Below are 17726 nucleotides of genomic sequence, written 5' to 3'. Positions count from 1 at the left end.
AACACCCAGATATGTACACAGGGTTCTGCACACACCTCCAGCCAGGTATAAAACAAGCAGTAGGGAAGGGGATCATTACATGCATGTTAAGGCACAGTTAACAGAGTACTACAAACTATCAACCAATCAGGTAAGGGAACTCTGAATGTTTTATTTTTTATAATATGGGAGACATTTTCATCAAGCAAAAGAGCACAGATGTGTGCAAAAAACACAGTTAAACTTGATGTGCAGCGTGATTTCATGTTTTATTTTCTTCAACGATGTGTAGATTGAGGAGGCTATTATTTAACCAGAGATCAGTGTACTGGGCCATGAATGCAATGCACACAATGCAATGGGTATATTGGATAATATGTACATTGATTAAGCATATTACTCCTGTCTATGGTTAATTTGCTCACTGCCATTTGCTTGTGAAAAATGTCCCCCCACATGCTGTATGTATGCAATAACTGTGGCTTTGCAAGTTTGTTATTCAAGCAAGAATACCCTCAAAAAAATGATTTTGTTATATTAAAATGGGTCAATAGATATCATGCAAGTCTTAATATATTCAGAAATGTTTGCACCGTCTACATTGAATGAAATGTTGTTTGCTGTGCAGTCTTAGTGTGTGCAGGTAAGCCTATCGTAGTGTTTTTCAGAGTCAAAATGGCAAAATACAAGGTGACTGTGCACACACACAACATCGCAACTGCCACCACGATGAACAACGTCTTCATCAAGCTGGTTGGCGAAAAAGGAGAGAGTAAGCGCACGTGGCTCACTAGCTTGAGGGGAGGCTTCTATCAAGACACGGTAAGTCAGTCATGCTCCAATCAGTACTAAGAGATATTTATCTTTAAAGCTAGAATCCTTAATTGAAACAATAACAAAGAGGCACCCCGCCTCTGTTGTAGTAAATATCTGAGGGATGGGCTTGTAGAAATGTCACCATTCTCAAACTCATAGAAAAATGTATACTTTTAACCATGTTTTGTGGCTATTGTCACGTCGTTCGTCAGAAGGAGCGGACGAAAGTGCAGCGTGTGTATCGTTCCACATATTTTATTGAACTGTGAAACTATGCAAGATACACAAATAAACTAAAGAACAAAAACAACAAACCGTGACGAAGAGGTGCAACATACACTAACTCAAAAATAATCTGCCACAAACCCAGGTGGGAAAAACAACTACTTAAGTATGATCTCCAATTAGAGACAACGATGACCAGCTGCCTCAAATTGGAGATCATCACAAAAAAGCCCAACATAGAAATACAAAAACTAGAACATAACAACATAGAAAATCTAAACTAGAAAAAAAAAACTGTCACGCCCTGACCTACTCTACCATAGAAAATAACAGCTTTCTATGGTCAGGACGTGACAGCTATAGCTTAGTGTATGTTTACATTTACATTGTTTACAAACATTGGAGTAAAACAAGCTTATATTTTGGGTTCTGATTGGGTACGACAGTTGAACTAAGCAATTATAAATTATATTCTTCAAGAATCTGAGTGTATATAATTTATAATTCTAAAAATGGATGTAGCAACAAATTATTCTAGCTTCAATTAGACTTACCATTTGCATTTTTCAAATACTGTACTCAAAACACACCCAAAAGCAACCAATATGTTCATACACATATAGTGTATATGATGTGAAGACTTTGTTGCCTTTATGTTGGACCCTTACGTAATAATACTGGTAGTACAGGATTAGTTATATTTGCCTTTGTTACTTGCTTTCTCACACAGTCCAGATTCCGCTCTCTCTCGCTCTCTCTCTTCTCTCTCTGCCCCTCCCTTTTTCTCTCACTCCCTCCATCTCATTCTCTCATTCCCTCCATCTATCTCTCACTTCCTCCATCTCTCTCTCTCTCTCTCCCCTGCTCTCTCTGCAGGCATCTTGTGAATTCGAAGTGGTGTGCCCCTCCTCCCTCGGCAAGCTGGTGCTGATAGAGCTGGACAAACAGCCCCTCCCACTCTTCCCCCAGGACACCTGGTTCCCGTCCAAGGTTGTCGTAACGACGCCAGAGAAAGGCACATGCCAGTTCCCTATCTACTGTTGGATTATGGACACGGAGGTGCACCTGTTCAGAGAGGGCACAGGTCAGCACGGTGTAACGTTATGAAACGACATCACATGCAGACATGTTAGAATGAGTAATGCATGGAAAAAAAGTGGATACTTGCAGCCGTTGTGAGGGGGAGGCATTTTCTTTGTGTGTGTACGATGTCACTAAGTTTTAAAAGCTACTTTGCCTCTTAGGGCCACCGTACATACAGTAATACATGCAACACTGGTTCTGAAGGATTAGTGTAATAATATGTGTGATTAACTTGATTTATTATTTGTTATATTTTTCAGCTAAAAGACTCTGTGATGAAACTAATCATCTTGCCAGGTACAGCAGGGAAAAGGAGATGAAGACGAGAACTGAGCTGTACTGGTAGGTGTTGTGGTCTTTCGTCCTAGCTGCCCAGTCTGTCCATTATATCTGACCAACCTCCATTTATTTCCTGCTCCTCCTCTTTCTCCTGCTCCTCCTGCTCCTCCTCCTACTCAGCTGGGATACCTACAAGGAGGGTTTCCCCGGCAGCATGAAGGCAGACAACCCTCTGGATCTTCCCAGCGAGATCCAATTCTCGTTCACCAAGGCCTCCCAGTTCCTCTTCACTGCCGCCACCGGGTGAGTTCCTCACCGAAGCCAAATGTATACCCGACTTCAGTACACAACACGAGAATGCAATGTGCTACTCATAATGGCTTCCCTATGTGATAAGTGGCAGAATGAGGAATTGGCGTGTTCAACTCGAAAGTCTGTAGTAACAAAAAGTTGTTGGGTGCCGGGTTCAAAAGGCATGCACCCCCCAAAACCCTCATTCACTAAAATATTCTTTACATTTTAATGTATTTTTAGGCACTAGAAGTTGTGAAAAATAATAGAACAATGATTGTAAATATTGAATGTAAATTATGACTGTGAATAAAGATACTACAATGTTTCATCATTTATAACTTTGTGTGAATGCCTATTTTTCTCCAAACGCTGATGAAGGCTGTCGCCCAAATGTGTCTGATTGCTCTGACCTCTCCTGCTGATAATTACATTAAAACGTACGAATAGTTCAGTGCGGATTTGAGCTTTGTCCAGTACGTGGTGATTTTAACATTTTGGGTTGCACACACTTGCATATTTTTGCGTAGCTAATTGCGTTGCGTACGTCGGGCATAATTCATCCTCTAAGGACAGTTCAAATAGTACTTCCTGCAGCAGATCATCAAAGCTCTTCTAAAGTATTCTATTCATTTATATTGTTGAGTTTTACATTTTCTCTGTGAAACTCTATTGGCTCACCTTGACATAGTTCCTTGTCTCCCATTCTGTAGGATCACTGAGCTGAAACTGATGGGGTATTCTGACAGCAAGAAGAACTGGAAAAACATTGATGAAATCAGCAAAGTCTGCCTCAATAGAACTGTCATCTCAGGTGAGTGCATTTCATAGGTGCATTTGCAGTATTAACTCCAGGGGCCTGTTTATTAGGAGGTAAACATTTTGAAACAAAGTGAAAGGGGGAAGTAATACTACTTGAATTTGTCCAATAAAAATATACATACAGTACCAGTCAAAAGTTTGGACACACCTACTCATTCAAGGTCTACATTGTAGAATAATAGTGAAGACATCAAAACTATGAAATAACACATATGGAATCATGTAGTAACCAAAAAAGTGTTAACCGCAAGCGTCCCACCCCTGGTACACCCTATCAACAGCAGGTGAAATATCAACGGCGCCAAATTTGAAAACAATTAAATGTCATAATTCAAATTTCTCAAACATACAACTATCTTACACCCTTTGAAAGATGAACATCTCCTTAATCTAATCACGTTGTCCGATTTCAAAAAGGCTTTACGGCGAAAGCATAAAGTTAGATTATGTTAGGACAGTACATTGAAAATAGCTGTGTGTAATGTTTTGTCAATGCAAAGACAGGCGTCACCAAAAGCAGAAAACCAGCTAAAATTATGCACTAACCTTTGACAATCTTCATCAGATGACACTCCTAGGACATTATGTTAGACAATACATGCATTTTTTGTTCTACCAAGTTCATATTTATATCCAAAAACAGTGTTTTACTATGGCGTTGATGTTGAGGAAATATTTTCCCTCCAATACCGCCAGTCAATCAGCACAACAAATTAAATAATTACTATTCGAAAACATTGGTAAAATATTATATTGTCATTCAAAGAATTATAGATTAACATCTCGTGAACGAAACCGCATTTCCAGATTTAAAAATAACCTTACTGGGAAATCACACTTTGCAATAATCTGTGCACTGCGCCCAGAAAAATAGGCTTTGCGATACAGACTAGGCGCCATCTTGGAGTCATCTAAAATCAAAAATACTATGTAAATAATCCCTTACCTTTGATTATCTTCATCAGAAGGCACTTCCAGGAATCCCAGGTCCATAACAAATGTAGTTTTGTTCGAAAAAGCTCATAATTTATGTCCAAAAAGCTCCGTGTTGTTAGCGCGTCCTGTAGGCTACTCAAAAACATGAACGACGCCCGCCGGACTTGTCTTCATCAAAGAGGGAAAAAAAAATATTTATGTTCGTTCAAACATGTCAAACGTTGTATAGCATAAATCATTAGGGCCTTTTGCAATCAGAACTTCAATAATATTCAAGGCGGACAATTGCATTCTCTTTTAAAACGTATTGGAACGAGAGTACCCAAACATGCACTCACGCGCCAGAGCAGTATCGGCCATCCGCTTATGACCAACGTTCCAAGTCTCTTGTTCGGTCAGTTTTCACAGTAGAAGACTCAAACCACTTTGTAAAGACTGGTGACATCTAGTGGATGGCGTAGGAAGTGCTCAATGATTAATACGTCCCTGTGTGTTTCAATGGCATAGGCTTAAAAGTAATTCAACACATCAGATACACAATTCCTGTTAGAAATTGTCTCAGGGTTTTGACTGGCATATGAGTTCTGTTATACTTACAGACAACATTCAAACAGTTTTAGAAAATTCAGAGTGTTTTCTATCCAAAAATGTTAATAATATGCATATCCTAGCTTCTGAGTTGGTGTAGGAGGCAGTTAAAAATGGGCACATATTTTTTCAAAATTCTCAATACTGCCCCCTATCCCCAACAGGTTTTAAACAAATATTTTATACTTGAGATTCTTCACAGTAGCAACCCTTTGGCTTGATGACAGCTTTGCACACTCTTGGCATTCTCTCAACCAGCTTCAAACTTTTGACTGGTGCTGTATATACTGAAAACGACCCTGGATTACTAGGCATCATCTGGAAGAAAACAGACTTAAACAGGGAGGGATTACCTGTCCAATAAGAAACTCTTGATTTGTATTTCTGTTGCAAAAGGTTTTGCTACGGTGTGCACTAATTAATACAACCCAGAATTTCCTCCTTCCAGACTACGCACAGGAGCACTGGAAGGAAGATGAGTTTTTCGGGTACCAGTATCTGAACGGCTGCAACCCCATGTTGATCCGTCGCTGCTCGGAGTTGCCGGCAAATTTCCCTGTCACAGAAGACATGGTCAAGCCCTCTCTTCGTGGATCGTCCAGCCTCCTAAGGGAATTGCAGGTACTATACAGTATGTCAAAATGGGACTCTTTGGTAAAATAAATGAATTGTTAAAAGTTGGCTAAATTATTGCAGTACCACTTATTTTATGGGTGGCGCTGGACTAGGGGCAGTCCTCTTGGACCTAGGTGAATATCTTAGATATTTGTTGGATGTCTAGACGTCCACTTTCTTGGACCATCAGAGGCATGTACCGGATTCCTTTTTGAACCACCAGATGACTTTTGTGGAGGTCCGTCCAGTATGTTTCTCAATAGCTAGGTTTCCATCCAATTGGTGACAGATTTTCATGCAAATATTCTCAAACCCGCATAAAAACAATATGCACATTTCCCCACCATAGATGTTTCCATCAAATTGACCTGTTGCGGATATAAGGCTGTGTGATAGTCTACATGATGACATTATTATATGGACAAAAAATATTATTTTTATTTATCAATGACAGTCAAGCATCGGTCATCATGTCACCAGAAAAATACACTAGATATTTATTGGAAAGGAGCATCAAGCTCATCACTGTGGACTTTCACCACCCTGTGAAGTTCATCATAACTTATTTCATCTGTAGCCTAATAAACTGCATGTTTTCCTGAGTCGTAGTGAGAGGACCACACAACATATCATCATGTGACTCCAAGTTTACTTAGATATGATGGTTATTATATCATTTTTTGCACATTAAAGTGCCATTCCACCACCATTTCTCGCATAATACATTTTACAGACACAAAAATATCCCAACTTGTCTAGCATATTTTGTTTTGTTGACATGCTGAAAGTTTACAGACTAACGTTCTGTTTCCTTCAGGCTTGTCGTGACATTTTCTATCTGACATGTACTTCAAAAATGTTGGATGGAAACCTGGTTACTGAAAAATGAAAAACATCCCAGTATTACTTTCTTTTATGTTTTTATGAGGGGATGGTAACCCTAAAATCCAAGAAAGTAATCACACAAACACCTTTATTGGATATTTTGGGGGATAATCCTAGTAAAACACAGAGCTACAATATCTGTCCCATTCCAAAATATCAAGAAAGTGAACCGTAATCCTAACCTGTTGCATTGTAACTTTTGGATTTATTCTCCCATGTTATCCAATCCCAAACAGAGCGGCAACATATTCCTGCTTGACTACAAGAACCTGGATGGATTAAAGGCAAACGTGATCAATAAGAAAAAACAGTACATGGCGGCTCCTCTGGTCCTGCTCTACAAAACCCCTGATGACAAGCTGATTCCCATCGCCATCCAGGTAAGGTTGACCTAACTAACGTTGAAGTGAAGACTACAGTCACAGAGACCATTACAAGTGAGAGAGTCTGTAAACCCATCATGTTTCAATCTCCTTTAGAGAGCCCACTTACCCATGGAGGCTGGTGGAGGTAGAAATGGAGAGGACGGGCTCATTACTACAGTTCCCTTCTTTACGTTCCAAACATTATGACGAGCCCGTCCTCCCCATGTTTCCCTCCACCAGCCTCCACTGTATCTGACAGCGCCCAAAGAAAATATTTTTGATATTGTCTTCAAATGATTTTAATTAATGCACTACACCCTTATGGTTCATCAAGGGTTTTTTGGGAAGGGTGATGGTTTTATGTGAAACCTTTGAGTCCTTCAATGCTTCTTTGGAGTTCAGAAAAGGGTTCTTTCCTCTTTTTGTCATAATTCAAATGTGTGTGGGGGGGCAGCTCATAATTATTTGGGGGTGTGGTTTGTTCAAGGCTCCTTTCGAGTGAGAGTGTCATTCCAGTTGATCTGTTGTGTTATTATGCCATTACATGTTAAATGTGACTATGGCCAGTGAAAGTGTCTTGTGAAATACATAAGGGATAATCAACGACTATGTGCTCTCTGGAAAATAATGAATAATGAGGTGTGTTCCACAAAGCGCTAGCAGAGTGGAACTAACCTTCCACAGAGTTACATTATTTTCCAGAGTACGCATAGAGCCCCGAGTTGATTATCCCTTTTATACCTTGGCTATAATTTAGCACATTTACTGCTAGAAATGTGTTCATTTGCAGGGATAAATGAGTTCAACATCCACTGAAATAGCTAGCAAGTTTACTAGATAGTGACACTAGTTGCCTGGGTAACCAAAAAGACTTGCTAGTTTAGCTAACCAAACCATCAGTCCTAGCTTGCTATTATGAATTCAAATTCAACAATGCCAATAACATTAGCCTACAGCCATGTGCGCATTGTTGAGCTTATAATATGAATTTAAAAAAAAGTTAAACAAATGTGCGTCAGCCTATTGCATTTTTACATTTTTCATGTGTAGTGGTTGTATGCATTTTGAATCTGTCAGTCTTTTGAACCGTAGACATATTTTGTATCATCCCAGTGATGACGGGAGCCCTTAATTATAAAGACATATCAAGTAGGCTATATGGTTGTATTGTAATGTTGCAACATTTTATAGACTATCAAGGGTGTCCAACCAGTGTTGCCAACACATTTTCAGGGGAAGTTGCTAGAGGCAGGTTGATTTGTTGCTAAAAGTTGCTAAATGACGTTGTGATGTCATTGCCTGATAACGTAAAACTGCGTCATTACGTAGAATACACAATAACGTTACTCAAATTGTCTGGCCATCTCGGCGAGAAATATGATTTGACGTTTGTTCAGGTACAGACTCCCACTCTTTTCTGTACTTCTGGCTGTACAATTTTGATTGAGACATGTTGATTGATATTGTAAGTTCTGTTCAAGATCAATCATACGCGACCAACTATATTCATTGGGTTTGGCTCGTCGAACCCGTACTACTGCTGCTGCAGTCAGCCAACAATGATTTGTGTTGGGTTGCGTCAATCGAATCTGGTATTACGATATAAACAAACCATGCAACTTAGTTTTGCAATGATTATTTAATTCATCTTTAAGTAAATAGAATGATAGTACAAATGGTAAATATGATGTTCGTATATACGGGCTCACTGCACCACCTCGCAGGGTATACAGAGAACTCACTGTTTAAGCACAAAGTTCTTCTTTAATACTCTGACAGAGATGGGTCCGCTCTGAGCGGGAACTATCAGAGTAAAGGCTGAGCGTGGTTTAGACTTACTCAGCCTATCGCAGGCGCACAGGCTGGTCCAAGCCTCCTGGCACATCACATGTTGCCAGGTGTTGGATCTTATCTTCTTAGTGTATACTCAAGAGTCAGCAACCACTCAATTTCCAGTGATTTACTTATACAGTCGTTTCTCCACTCTATCTGTTCCTCACATGCTCCCCTTGTGATGGGTTTCACAACCTCCTATCACGAAGTCAGCTGCCTACACCTTGTTACACAATGTTCTCTTTGTCTACCCATTATGCTGTCCTGTTTAAGTTCTGATATATTATAAACCATAATTATAGTTGCACATTCAATATCTGCAGAAGCATAAAACCAAAAAATAACCCCACATTTGCAATTTACTGAAATTGCTGCTGCCTGTGCATGAACTGAGCGCCTGCTGCTGACGTCACGCACAATGCACTTTTGCAGCCAGGCACGTGTGTTGTAACTGAGTGTAACAGTGAAAATCGTTTTTGTGTCATTTAGAGGAGAAATGCGTGCATATTAGCGTTTGAGTCACTTTTCAAAAGTTGCTAAAAGTTCCAAATACATTTTTAAAAGTTGCTAAATTTGTTGCTAGGTTCCGTTTGAAAAAAAAGTTGCCAGGTAGTCTGAAAAGTTGCTAAATCTAGCAACAAAATTGCTAAGTTGGCATCACTGTGTCCAACCATCCTCCAGGAGAGCCTTAAAGGGGCAGTGTTGTACTTTGAGACTGGCTTGAATATGCAAAGAAGCCAATATACAGAGTGTAGCCTCCATGTTTGTCTGATTCTCTTTGGTAAAAAAATATAGTAACGCATTTCATTTTGTAAAGTGGTTCCTTGCATCATACAATGATGTACAAATGGTGTTACAGACCATTTTTTGTGTCTTGAGCTTTTGGACAAGTAAAAATGTCAATGTCAAGCACTGAACCAAAAAGGTTTGTAATGATAGCAGAACCCATTTTGGTGCTATATAGAACATTTATTTTATAGTTATTTATAGAACCTTAGGACAGGGTTCTTTATAGCACCATTATCATTCCATTTATAACCTTATGTTCATGGTTATTTACAGAACCTTCAAAAAAGGGTTCTATGTAGCCCCAAAAAGGAATCCACTATTGTTATTATTTGTATTTTTCCATTAACCTCTCTAGGGTAGGTGGCACCAAATCGTCCCACCTACGTAACAGCCAGTGGAATCCTGTGGCGCGTTATTCAAATACCTTAGAAATGCTATTACTTCAATTTCTCAAACATATGACTATTTTACAGCATTTTAAAGACAAGACTCTCGTTAATCTAACCACACTGTCCGATTTCAAAAAGGCTTTACAACGAAAGCAAAACATTAGATTATGTCAGCAGAGTACTCAGCCAGAAATAATCAGACACCCATTTTTCAAGCTAGCATATAATGTCACAAAAACCCAGAAGACAGCTAAATGCAGCACTAACCTTTGATGATCTTCATCAGATGACACACCTATGACATTATGTTATACAATACATGCATGTTTTGTTCAATCAAGTTCATATTTATATCAAAAAACAGCTTTTTACATTAGCATGTGACATTCAGAACTAGCATACCCCCCGCAAACTTCCGGCGAATTTACTAACAATTTACTAAATTACTCACGATAAACGTTCACAAAAAGCATAACAATTATTTTAAGAATTATAGATACAGAACTCCTCTATGCACTCGATATGTCCGATTTTAAAATAGCTTTTTGGTGAAAGCACATTTTGCAATATTCTCAGTAGATAGCCCGGCATCACAGGGCTAGCTATTTAGACACCCAGCAAGTTTAGCCTTACCAAACTCCGATTTACTATTAGAAAAGTTTGATTACCTTTGGTGTTCTTCATCAGAATGCACTCCCAGGACTTCTACTTCAATAACAAATGTTGGTTTGGTCCCAAATAATCCATAGTTATGTTCCAACAGCGGCGTTTTGTTCGTGCGTTCAAGACACTATCCGAATGGTAAATAAGGGTTACGAGCATGGCGCATTTCGTGATAAAAGATTTCTAAATATTTCATTACCGTACTTCGAAGCATGTCAACTGCTGTTTAAAATCTATTTTTATGCCATTTTTCTCGTAAAAAAGCGATAATATTCCGACCGGGAATCTGCAATTAGGTAAACAGACGAAAGAAAATAAAGCACGGGGTCGACTCGGGCACGCGCCTAAGCCCATTGTCCTCTGATCGGCCACTTGTCAAAAGCGATAATGTGTTTCAGCCTGGGGCTGCCTCGACATCGTTCAGCTTTTTCCCGGGCTCTGAGAGCCTATGGGAGCCGTAGGAAGTGTCACGTTACAGCAAAGATCCTCAGTCTTCAATAAACAGAGGCAAGAAGAACAACATATGAGTTCTGTTATACTCACAGACACCATTCAAACAGTTTTAGAAACTTTAGGGTGTTTTCTATCCAAAGCCAATAATTATATGCATATTCTAGTTACTGGGCAGGAGTAGTAACCAGATTAAATCGGGTACGTTTTTTATCCGGCCGTGTAAATACTGCCCCCTAGCCCTAACAGGTTAAACAGGGATAATGTTGCTGGTAGCCATCTATGAGGTCCCTAACACTCTCTCTCTCCACAGCTAAAGCAGAAGCCTGCAAAAGACAACCCCATCTTCCTTCCTACTGACTCTGAGTATGACTGGCTCCTGGCCAAGATCTTTGTGAGGAGCGCTGACTTTCAAGAGCACCAGCTCAACGTCCACCTGCTGCGCACTCACCTCCTGGCTGAGGTGTTCGCCATAGCACTGCTGCGCAACATTCCCATGGTGCACCCCCTCTACAAGGTACATAACACAGCACAGCATAGCATAACCCCAGGAGGTTGGTGGCACCCTAATTGGGGAGGATGGGCTCGTGGTAATGGCTGGAGTGGAATGTTATCAAACACATGGCTTCCATGTGTTTGATGCCATTCACTCCATTCCAGCCTTTACTATGAGCCGTCCTCCCCTCAGCAGCCTCCACTGAGCATAACATAACATAATATAGCATAGCATAACATAATATAGCATAACATAACATAATATAGCATAACATATCATAGCATAACATAGCATAACATAATATAGCATAGCATAACATAATATAGCATAGCATAACATAATATAGTATAGCATAACATAGCATAGAATAGCATAACATAATATAGCATAAGATAAGATAAGATAATATATCATAGCATAACATAACAGAATATAGCATAACAGAAAATAGCATAGAATAACATAACATAATATAGCATAATATAGCATAGCATAACAAAATATAGCATAGCATGTCCAGTTGAAAAGTATAGTGCTCCGAGGATCAAATAAAATACAATTTTATTTGTCACATGCGCTGAATACAACAGCTGTAGACCTTACCATGAAATGCTTACTTACCAACAATGCAGTTTTAAGTAAATAGAGTTAAGAAAATATTTACTAAATAAACTAAAGTAAAAAAAAAAATAACACAATAAAATAACAATAACGAGGCTATATACAGGCGGTACCGGTACCGAGTCAATGTGCGGGGATACAGGTTAATCGAGGTAATTGAGGTAATTTGTACATGTAGGCAGTGGTAAAGTGAGGGGTGGGATCAATATAAATAGTCCGGCTGGCCATTTAATTGATCATTCAGCAATCTTATGGCTTGTGGGTAGAAGATGTTAATGAGCCTTTTGGACCTAGACCTGGTGCTCCGGTACCGCTTGCCGTGCGGTAGCAGAGAGAACAGTCTATGACTTGGGTGACTGGAGTCTTTGACAATTTTTGGGGCCTTCGTCTGACACCGCCTAGTATAGAGGTCCTGGATGGCACGAAGTTTGGCTCCAGTGATGTACTGGGCTGTACGCACTACCCTGTGTAGCGCCTTACAGTCGGATGCCGAGCAGTTGCCATACCAGGCGGTGATGCAACCGGTCAGGATGCTCTCGATCGTGCAGCTTTAAAACTTTTTGAGGATCTGAGGACCCATGGCAAATCTTGAGGGGGAATAGGCATTGTCGTGCCCTCTTCCCGACTGTCTTGGTGTGTTTGGACCATGACAGAGGATAATGACACATGAAAGTATAATATACTTATTTCCAATGTGGTCCTCCAGACTGTCCTTACTAATGCCAGTTTCTCTCTTGGGATTGTTGACCATCCATCCTTCTCTCCATCCTGGTTTACTGTTTTAGCTTCTGATTCCACACACCCGCTACTCCCTCCAGATCAACCTCTTGGCCCGGGCATTTCTAATAGCTGATGAAGGAGTTTTCACTCAGGTAGGCTACTGAGTGAACTGTTTCCATAGAAGTATGTGGTGTCCATATTAGGAATCACACACCCATGGAAGTTGTGTTAGAGTCAGCATACAGGTACGTGCGGTTGTATTTCTTTTAGTGAACCTACAGTACCCCCAAGTATGGTCATTTGGCCCTCCGGGTCAACATACTTGCTGGTAGGTTCACTATCTCTCATAGAACCAGTGTAATATTGCAGCTTAGTTAAAGTACATTATGATGTTACAGAATTATGCAATCAAGTAACTTTAAGTGACGTTGTAGTTTGCTGCTTCGGGCGGAGAGGGGATGAATGACATCCTGAGGAGATCTGTGGCCTCATTGACCTACAGCTCCCTCTGTGTGCCGGAAGACATCACTGCACGAGGTCTGGAGTCAATCCCCAACAACTACTACAGGGATGATGGACTCAAGCTGTGGCACATCATCTACAGGTAGGCTACGACAGAGCAGACCTTCATGGTGGTAGTACAGTATCATCTGCTGGTAGAATCTACAGTGAAAGCATAGCTCTACATAGATATGATATCTTCTTCTTCCTCGTTCTTCCGTTGTCGTCTTCGGTATAGGTTTGTAGAGGGAGTGATTGGTTTCTATTACAAGAGTGATTCAGAGGTCCGGGAAGACCAGGAACTACAGAACTGGATCAAGGATATCTTTGACCATGGCTTCCTGGCCCAAGAATGCACAGGTGACGATGTACAGGGTAATGGGGGGGGTAATGACGTATGGTGAAATGTCTTGTTTTTACCAGTATGTTTTTTTGTTTCTGGACCATAACTTCCCTGGGCATAACTCAACTTCCATGGACATGACTGTCCTATAGTAACAGTCCACCCAGCTCCCCTGGCATAACTCCATTCATCACACACCTCTCTCTGTTCTTATCTTTCTGTCCAGGAATCCCTCAGTCTTTCTCCACTGTGCCAAAGGTCGTCAAGTTTGTCACCGTGGTGATCTTCACCTGCTCAGGCCAACATTCTGCTGTCAACTCTGGACAGGTGGGTGTAGCATAGCCCATACTGTTTTTTCAAGTGTGTTATTAATCTAAATCTAAGCACTCCTGACATTATCTGCCTCATCTACCATTTAGGAAGAGACATATTTGTAAAAATGTTGCAAGGTTTTTGCTGTAATTCCTTGCCACTATCATATCATTTCAGAATACCACCATATTGGATGTCAGTAATAATCAGTCATTCTTCTTCATGTTACAGTATGACTATGGTGGCTGGATGCCCAACACCCCCATCTCCCTGCAACAGCCACCTCCCACCACTAAGGGGCAGTCTACTGAGAGCACCATGCTGAAGACCCTCCCCGATGTCGGCACAACAGCACAGGGCATGTCCACTATGTGGCTCCTTAGCAAGCAATCCAGTGACTTTGTGAGTCTGCCATCTTTCATGAACTATTATCAATATCATCTAGGCCCAAAATACTATATTTAGCTACAAAATATCCTATTTACGTGTGCTTTTTAATGTTAATGATATTGTAACTAGCAATATTTTTTCTAACTTCAATTATTCTCCATATGCAGGTGACCCTTGGCCAGTACCCAGAGGAGCACTTCAACGAAATACCACCCTGCAGGATGATTCAGAAATTCCAGACGGAGCTAAAGGACTTCAGCGGGACCGTCAATACCAGGAACTCTGGGCTACCAGTGCCATACACCTACATGGACCCTGCTGTGGTGGAGAACAGCGTGGCCATTTAGATAAGCCAAGGGCCTAGACCAGGGTCCAGTTCATTAGGCACTAATTGGAAGAAAACTGAGGACTTACCTGGACTTTTCCAAGGTTTATTTTTGTGGTCCTTTGTGCAGCTTTTTAAAATGTTTTCCATTGAGTGCCCTGATGAACATGACCCAATGATTCTGGAGACATGCACTAGTAAACATGTTTCAATCTATAAAATGTTTTATTGAGCATGATCATTTTTGGGGCTTCAATAAACGAAAGTCTTAATTCAATCAGATAAAGGGAAATCCCACTATGGGTTCAGTCAGAATGTTATTGCTGTATCAGAAGTGTTAACTGTGTTAAACCAACACACACCACCACATGGTGTCCCTCTCACGGACAAAGAAAACTTGTTGATGTTATTATTACATTTGTACGTGTTAATGGATGTTAAGAAATACAGGGTCTTTCTTACGGACTCATTTCTGGTGCCATATAACTATGGACTACAGGGACTGCTGGTGAAAAATGAGCATTCCTGCTAAATGATGTGACACTGAAATGTTGATGAACAGTAAACAAGTATCAGAATAACATGAGAGAAAAATAGGCGTGACTCTCGTTTACATTTAAAAGCTAATCATTTTTTGTTTCCATTCTTCTTGTGATATTTGCCACATCTCATTTTGGTTGAAGCCCTGTCTATCTCATGTATTAAATAAAAAATAAATGCATAAAATGATGAAGTTATACTCTCATTTCCTGCTTGTTTAAAGTCACCTTTATCATACCGACCCAAACCAAACTGGTTCCAACAATGTAACCAGGCCATCTCAGTACAGCCTGGCTCGGTTTGTCCCAGTACACAGCAAAAGTGTTGGGTCCCTAACACCATGGGTGTTTCATATTCTGACATAAATAACCACTTTATTAGAGCTGATGCTGTTACACTTACTCAGTGTTAGGGAATGCCATGTAGTGTTACAGTATTTTGGGGGGTTTTGTTTTAAAACTGTAGGTTAAACCTCCCTGACCAAGGCCCTTCTCCCCCGATTGCTCAGTTTGGCTTCGCCGCCTGCTCAAGGAAGAGTCTAGGTGGTTCCAAACTTCTTGCATTTAAGAATGATGGAGGCCACTGTGTTCTTGGGGACCTTCAATGCTACAGATATTTTTTGGTACCCTTCCCCAGATCTGTACCATTACACAATCCTGTCTCGGAGCTCTATGGACAATTCCTTCGACCTCATGGCTTCATTTTTGCTCTGACATGCACTGTCAACTGTGGGACCTTTATATAGACAGGTGTGTGCCTTTCCAAATCATGTTCAATCAATTGAATTTACCACAGGTGGACTCAAGTCAAGTTGTAGAAATCTCAAGGATTATCATAAAAAAAACAGTTTGGAGAGCCTTTACGAAAGAAAGAAAATGCTGGTTTGATTCATTCAGAAAATTGCCAAATTCAGTTCGTCCACCCATGGTAATGTTGGAAAATGTTTGTACATAGAATTATAATAGGGAGAACAGTGTACAACAATAGGCTAAACCCTCGTCTGTTGCCTGCACTAACCATTGTGACTAATGATACTCAGCAACAACCAAAAGAGTCTTATCGGCTCTTAACCAACCATGCTATTTTGTTTGTTATTTCGTGCTGTTCGGAACTTGTTTTGTACATAATGTTGGTGCTACCGTCTCTTATGACCGAAAAGAGCTTCTGGACATCAGAACAGGGATTACTCACCTCAAATTGGATGAGGAGTTCTTCTTCAATGAGTCGGACATGAGGCATATACTACAGACACCCGACCAGGCCCAGATCCCTGTGACTCGCTGGATAAGGAAACGTAGGTTTCACAGAAAGAGATCAGGATGCCTTGTGAGGATCAGGCGACGAGTGCATAAAAACTGTAATATCTTATGTTTCACTGAGTAGTGGCTGAACGACGACATTAACCTGTTAGGGCTAGGGGGCAGCATTGACACGGCTGGATAAAAACATACCCGATTTAATCTGGTTACCACTCCTACTCAGTAACTAGAATATGCATATACTTATTACATATGGATAGAAAACACCCTGAATTTTCTAAAACTGTTTGAATGGTGTCTGTGAGTATAACAGAACTCAAATGGCAGGTCAAAACCTGAGAGATTCCTTTACAGGAAGTGGCCTGTCTGACCATTTGTTGAACTTCTTTTCCATCTCTATCATTTACTAAGGATCTCTGCTCTAACGTGACACTTCCCACGTCGTCCATAGGCGCTCAGAGCCCGGGAAAAAACAGAATGTCGTCATTCCAGCCCCAGGCTGAAACACATTATCGCCTTTCTCAAGTGGCCGATCAAGAGACACTAGCTTATGCGCGTGACCCCGACCGCCCCCGCCTTTGGGATTTTTTCCTCTGTTTGCCGAAAAGGAGATTCCCTGTCGGAATATTATCGCTTTTCTACGAGAAAAATGTCGTAAAATTGATTTTAAACAGCGGTTGACATGCTTCGAAGTACGGTAATGGAATACTTCGAATTTTATTGTCACGAATTGCGCCAAGCGCGTGACACTTCTTTACTATTTCGGATAGTGTCTGGAACGCATACGAACAAAACGCCGCTATTCGGATATAACGATGGATTATTTTGGACCAAACCAACATTTGTTATTGAAGTAGCTGTCCTGGGTGTGTATTCTGACGAAGACAACAAAAGGTAATGACATTTTTATAATAGTAAATATGATTATGGTGAGTGCTAAACTTGCCGGGTGTCTAAATAGCGAGCCCGTGATGCCTGGGCTATGTACTTAGAATATTGCAAAATGTGCTTTCACCAAAAAGCTATTTTAAAATCGGACATATCGAGTGCATAGAGGAGGTCTGTATCTATAATTCTTAAAATAATTGTTATGCTTTTTGTGAACGTTTATCGTGAGTAATTTAGTAAAATGTTAGCGAATTCCCCGGAAGTTTGCGGGGGTATGCTAGTTCTGAACGTCACATGCTAATGTAAAAAGCTGGTTTTTGATA

At 40.5% G+C, this 17726-nt stretch overlaps 1 protein-coding gene across 2 annotated transcripts; it reads left to right on the top strand.

The window, feature by feature from the left end:
- Nucleotides 1–3: 3 nt before the first annotated feature.
- Nucleotides 4–15445, top strand: LOC106593018 (polyunsaturated fatty acid lipoxygenase ALOX15B). 2 transcript variants are annotated; one of them, XM_045716465.1, is made up of 15 exons: nt 4–130; nt 648–801; nt 1897–2104; nt 2364–2445; nt 2563–2685; nt 3387–3487; nt 5468–5640; nt 6756–6899; nt 11322–11525; nt 12911–12997; nt 13280–13449; nt 13585–13706; nt 13916–14016; nt 14233–14403; nt 14559–15445. In XM_045716465.1, exons 2-15 carry the CDS (start codon nt 655–657, stop codon nt 14736–14738), a joined length of 2013 nt encoding a protein of 670 aa, XP_045572421.1. In that variant the 5' UTR covers nt 4–130; nt 648–654; the 3' UTR covers nt 14739–15445. The 2 variants fall into 2 exon arrangements, with proteins under 2 accessions (XP_045572421.1, XP_045572422.1); XM_045716466.1 differs by having other exon boundaries at nt 44–130; nt 638–801.
- The last annotated feature ends 2281 nt before the right edge of the window (nt 15446–17726 follow it).

This window comes from Salmo salar, chromosome ssa04, assembly GCF_905237065.1.
Source record: "Salmo salar chromosome ssa04, Ssal_v3.1, whole genome shotgun sequence".
Classification (NCBI taxonomy): Eukaryota; Metazoa; Chordata; class Actinopteri; order Salmoniformes; family Salmonidae; genus Salmo; species Salmo salar.
Note: the sequence above shows the minus strand (reverse complement) of the source record. Positions and strands in the feature narration are given on the sequence as shown.

Excerpts from the sequence above, each read along its gene's own strand:
- LOC106593018 (XM_045716465.1), top strand. The coding sequence starts at position 655 with ATGGCAAAATACAAGGTGACTGTGCACACACACAACATCGCAACTGCC. Across the intron at positions 13,450-13,584 it reads CTGTGGCACATCATCTACAG|GTTTGTAGAGGGAGTGATTG; the intron begins GTAGGCTACGAC and ends TCTTCGGTATAG. Across the intron at positions 14,404-14,558 it reads GCAAGCAATCCAGTGACTTT|GTGACCCTTGGCCAGTACCC; the intron begins GTGAGTCTGCCA and ends CTCCATATGCAG.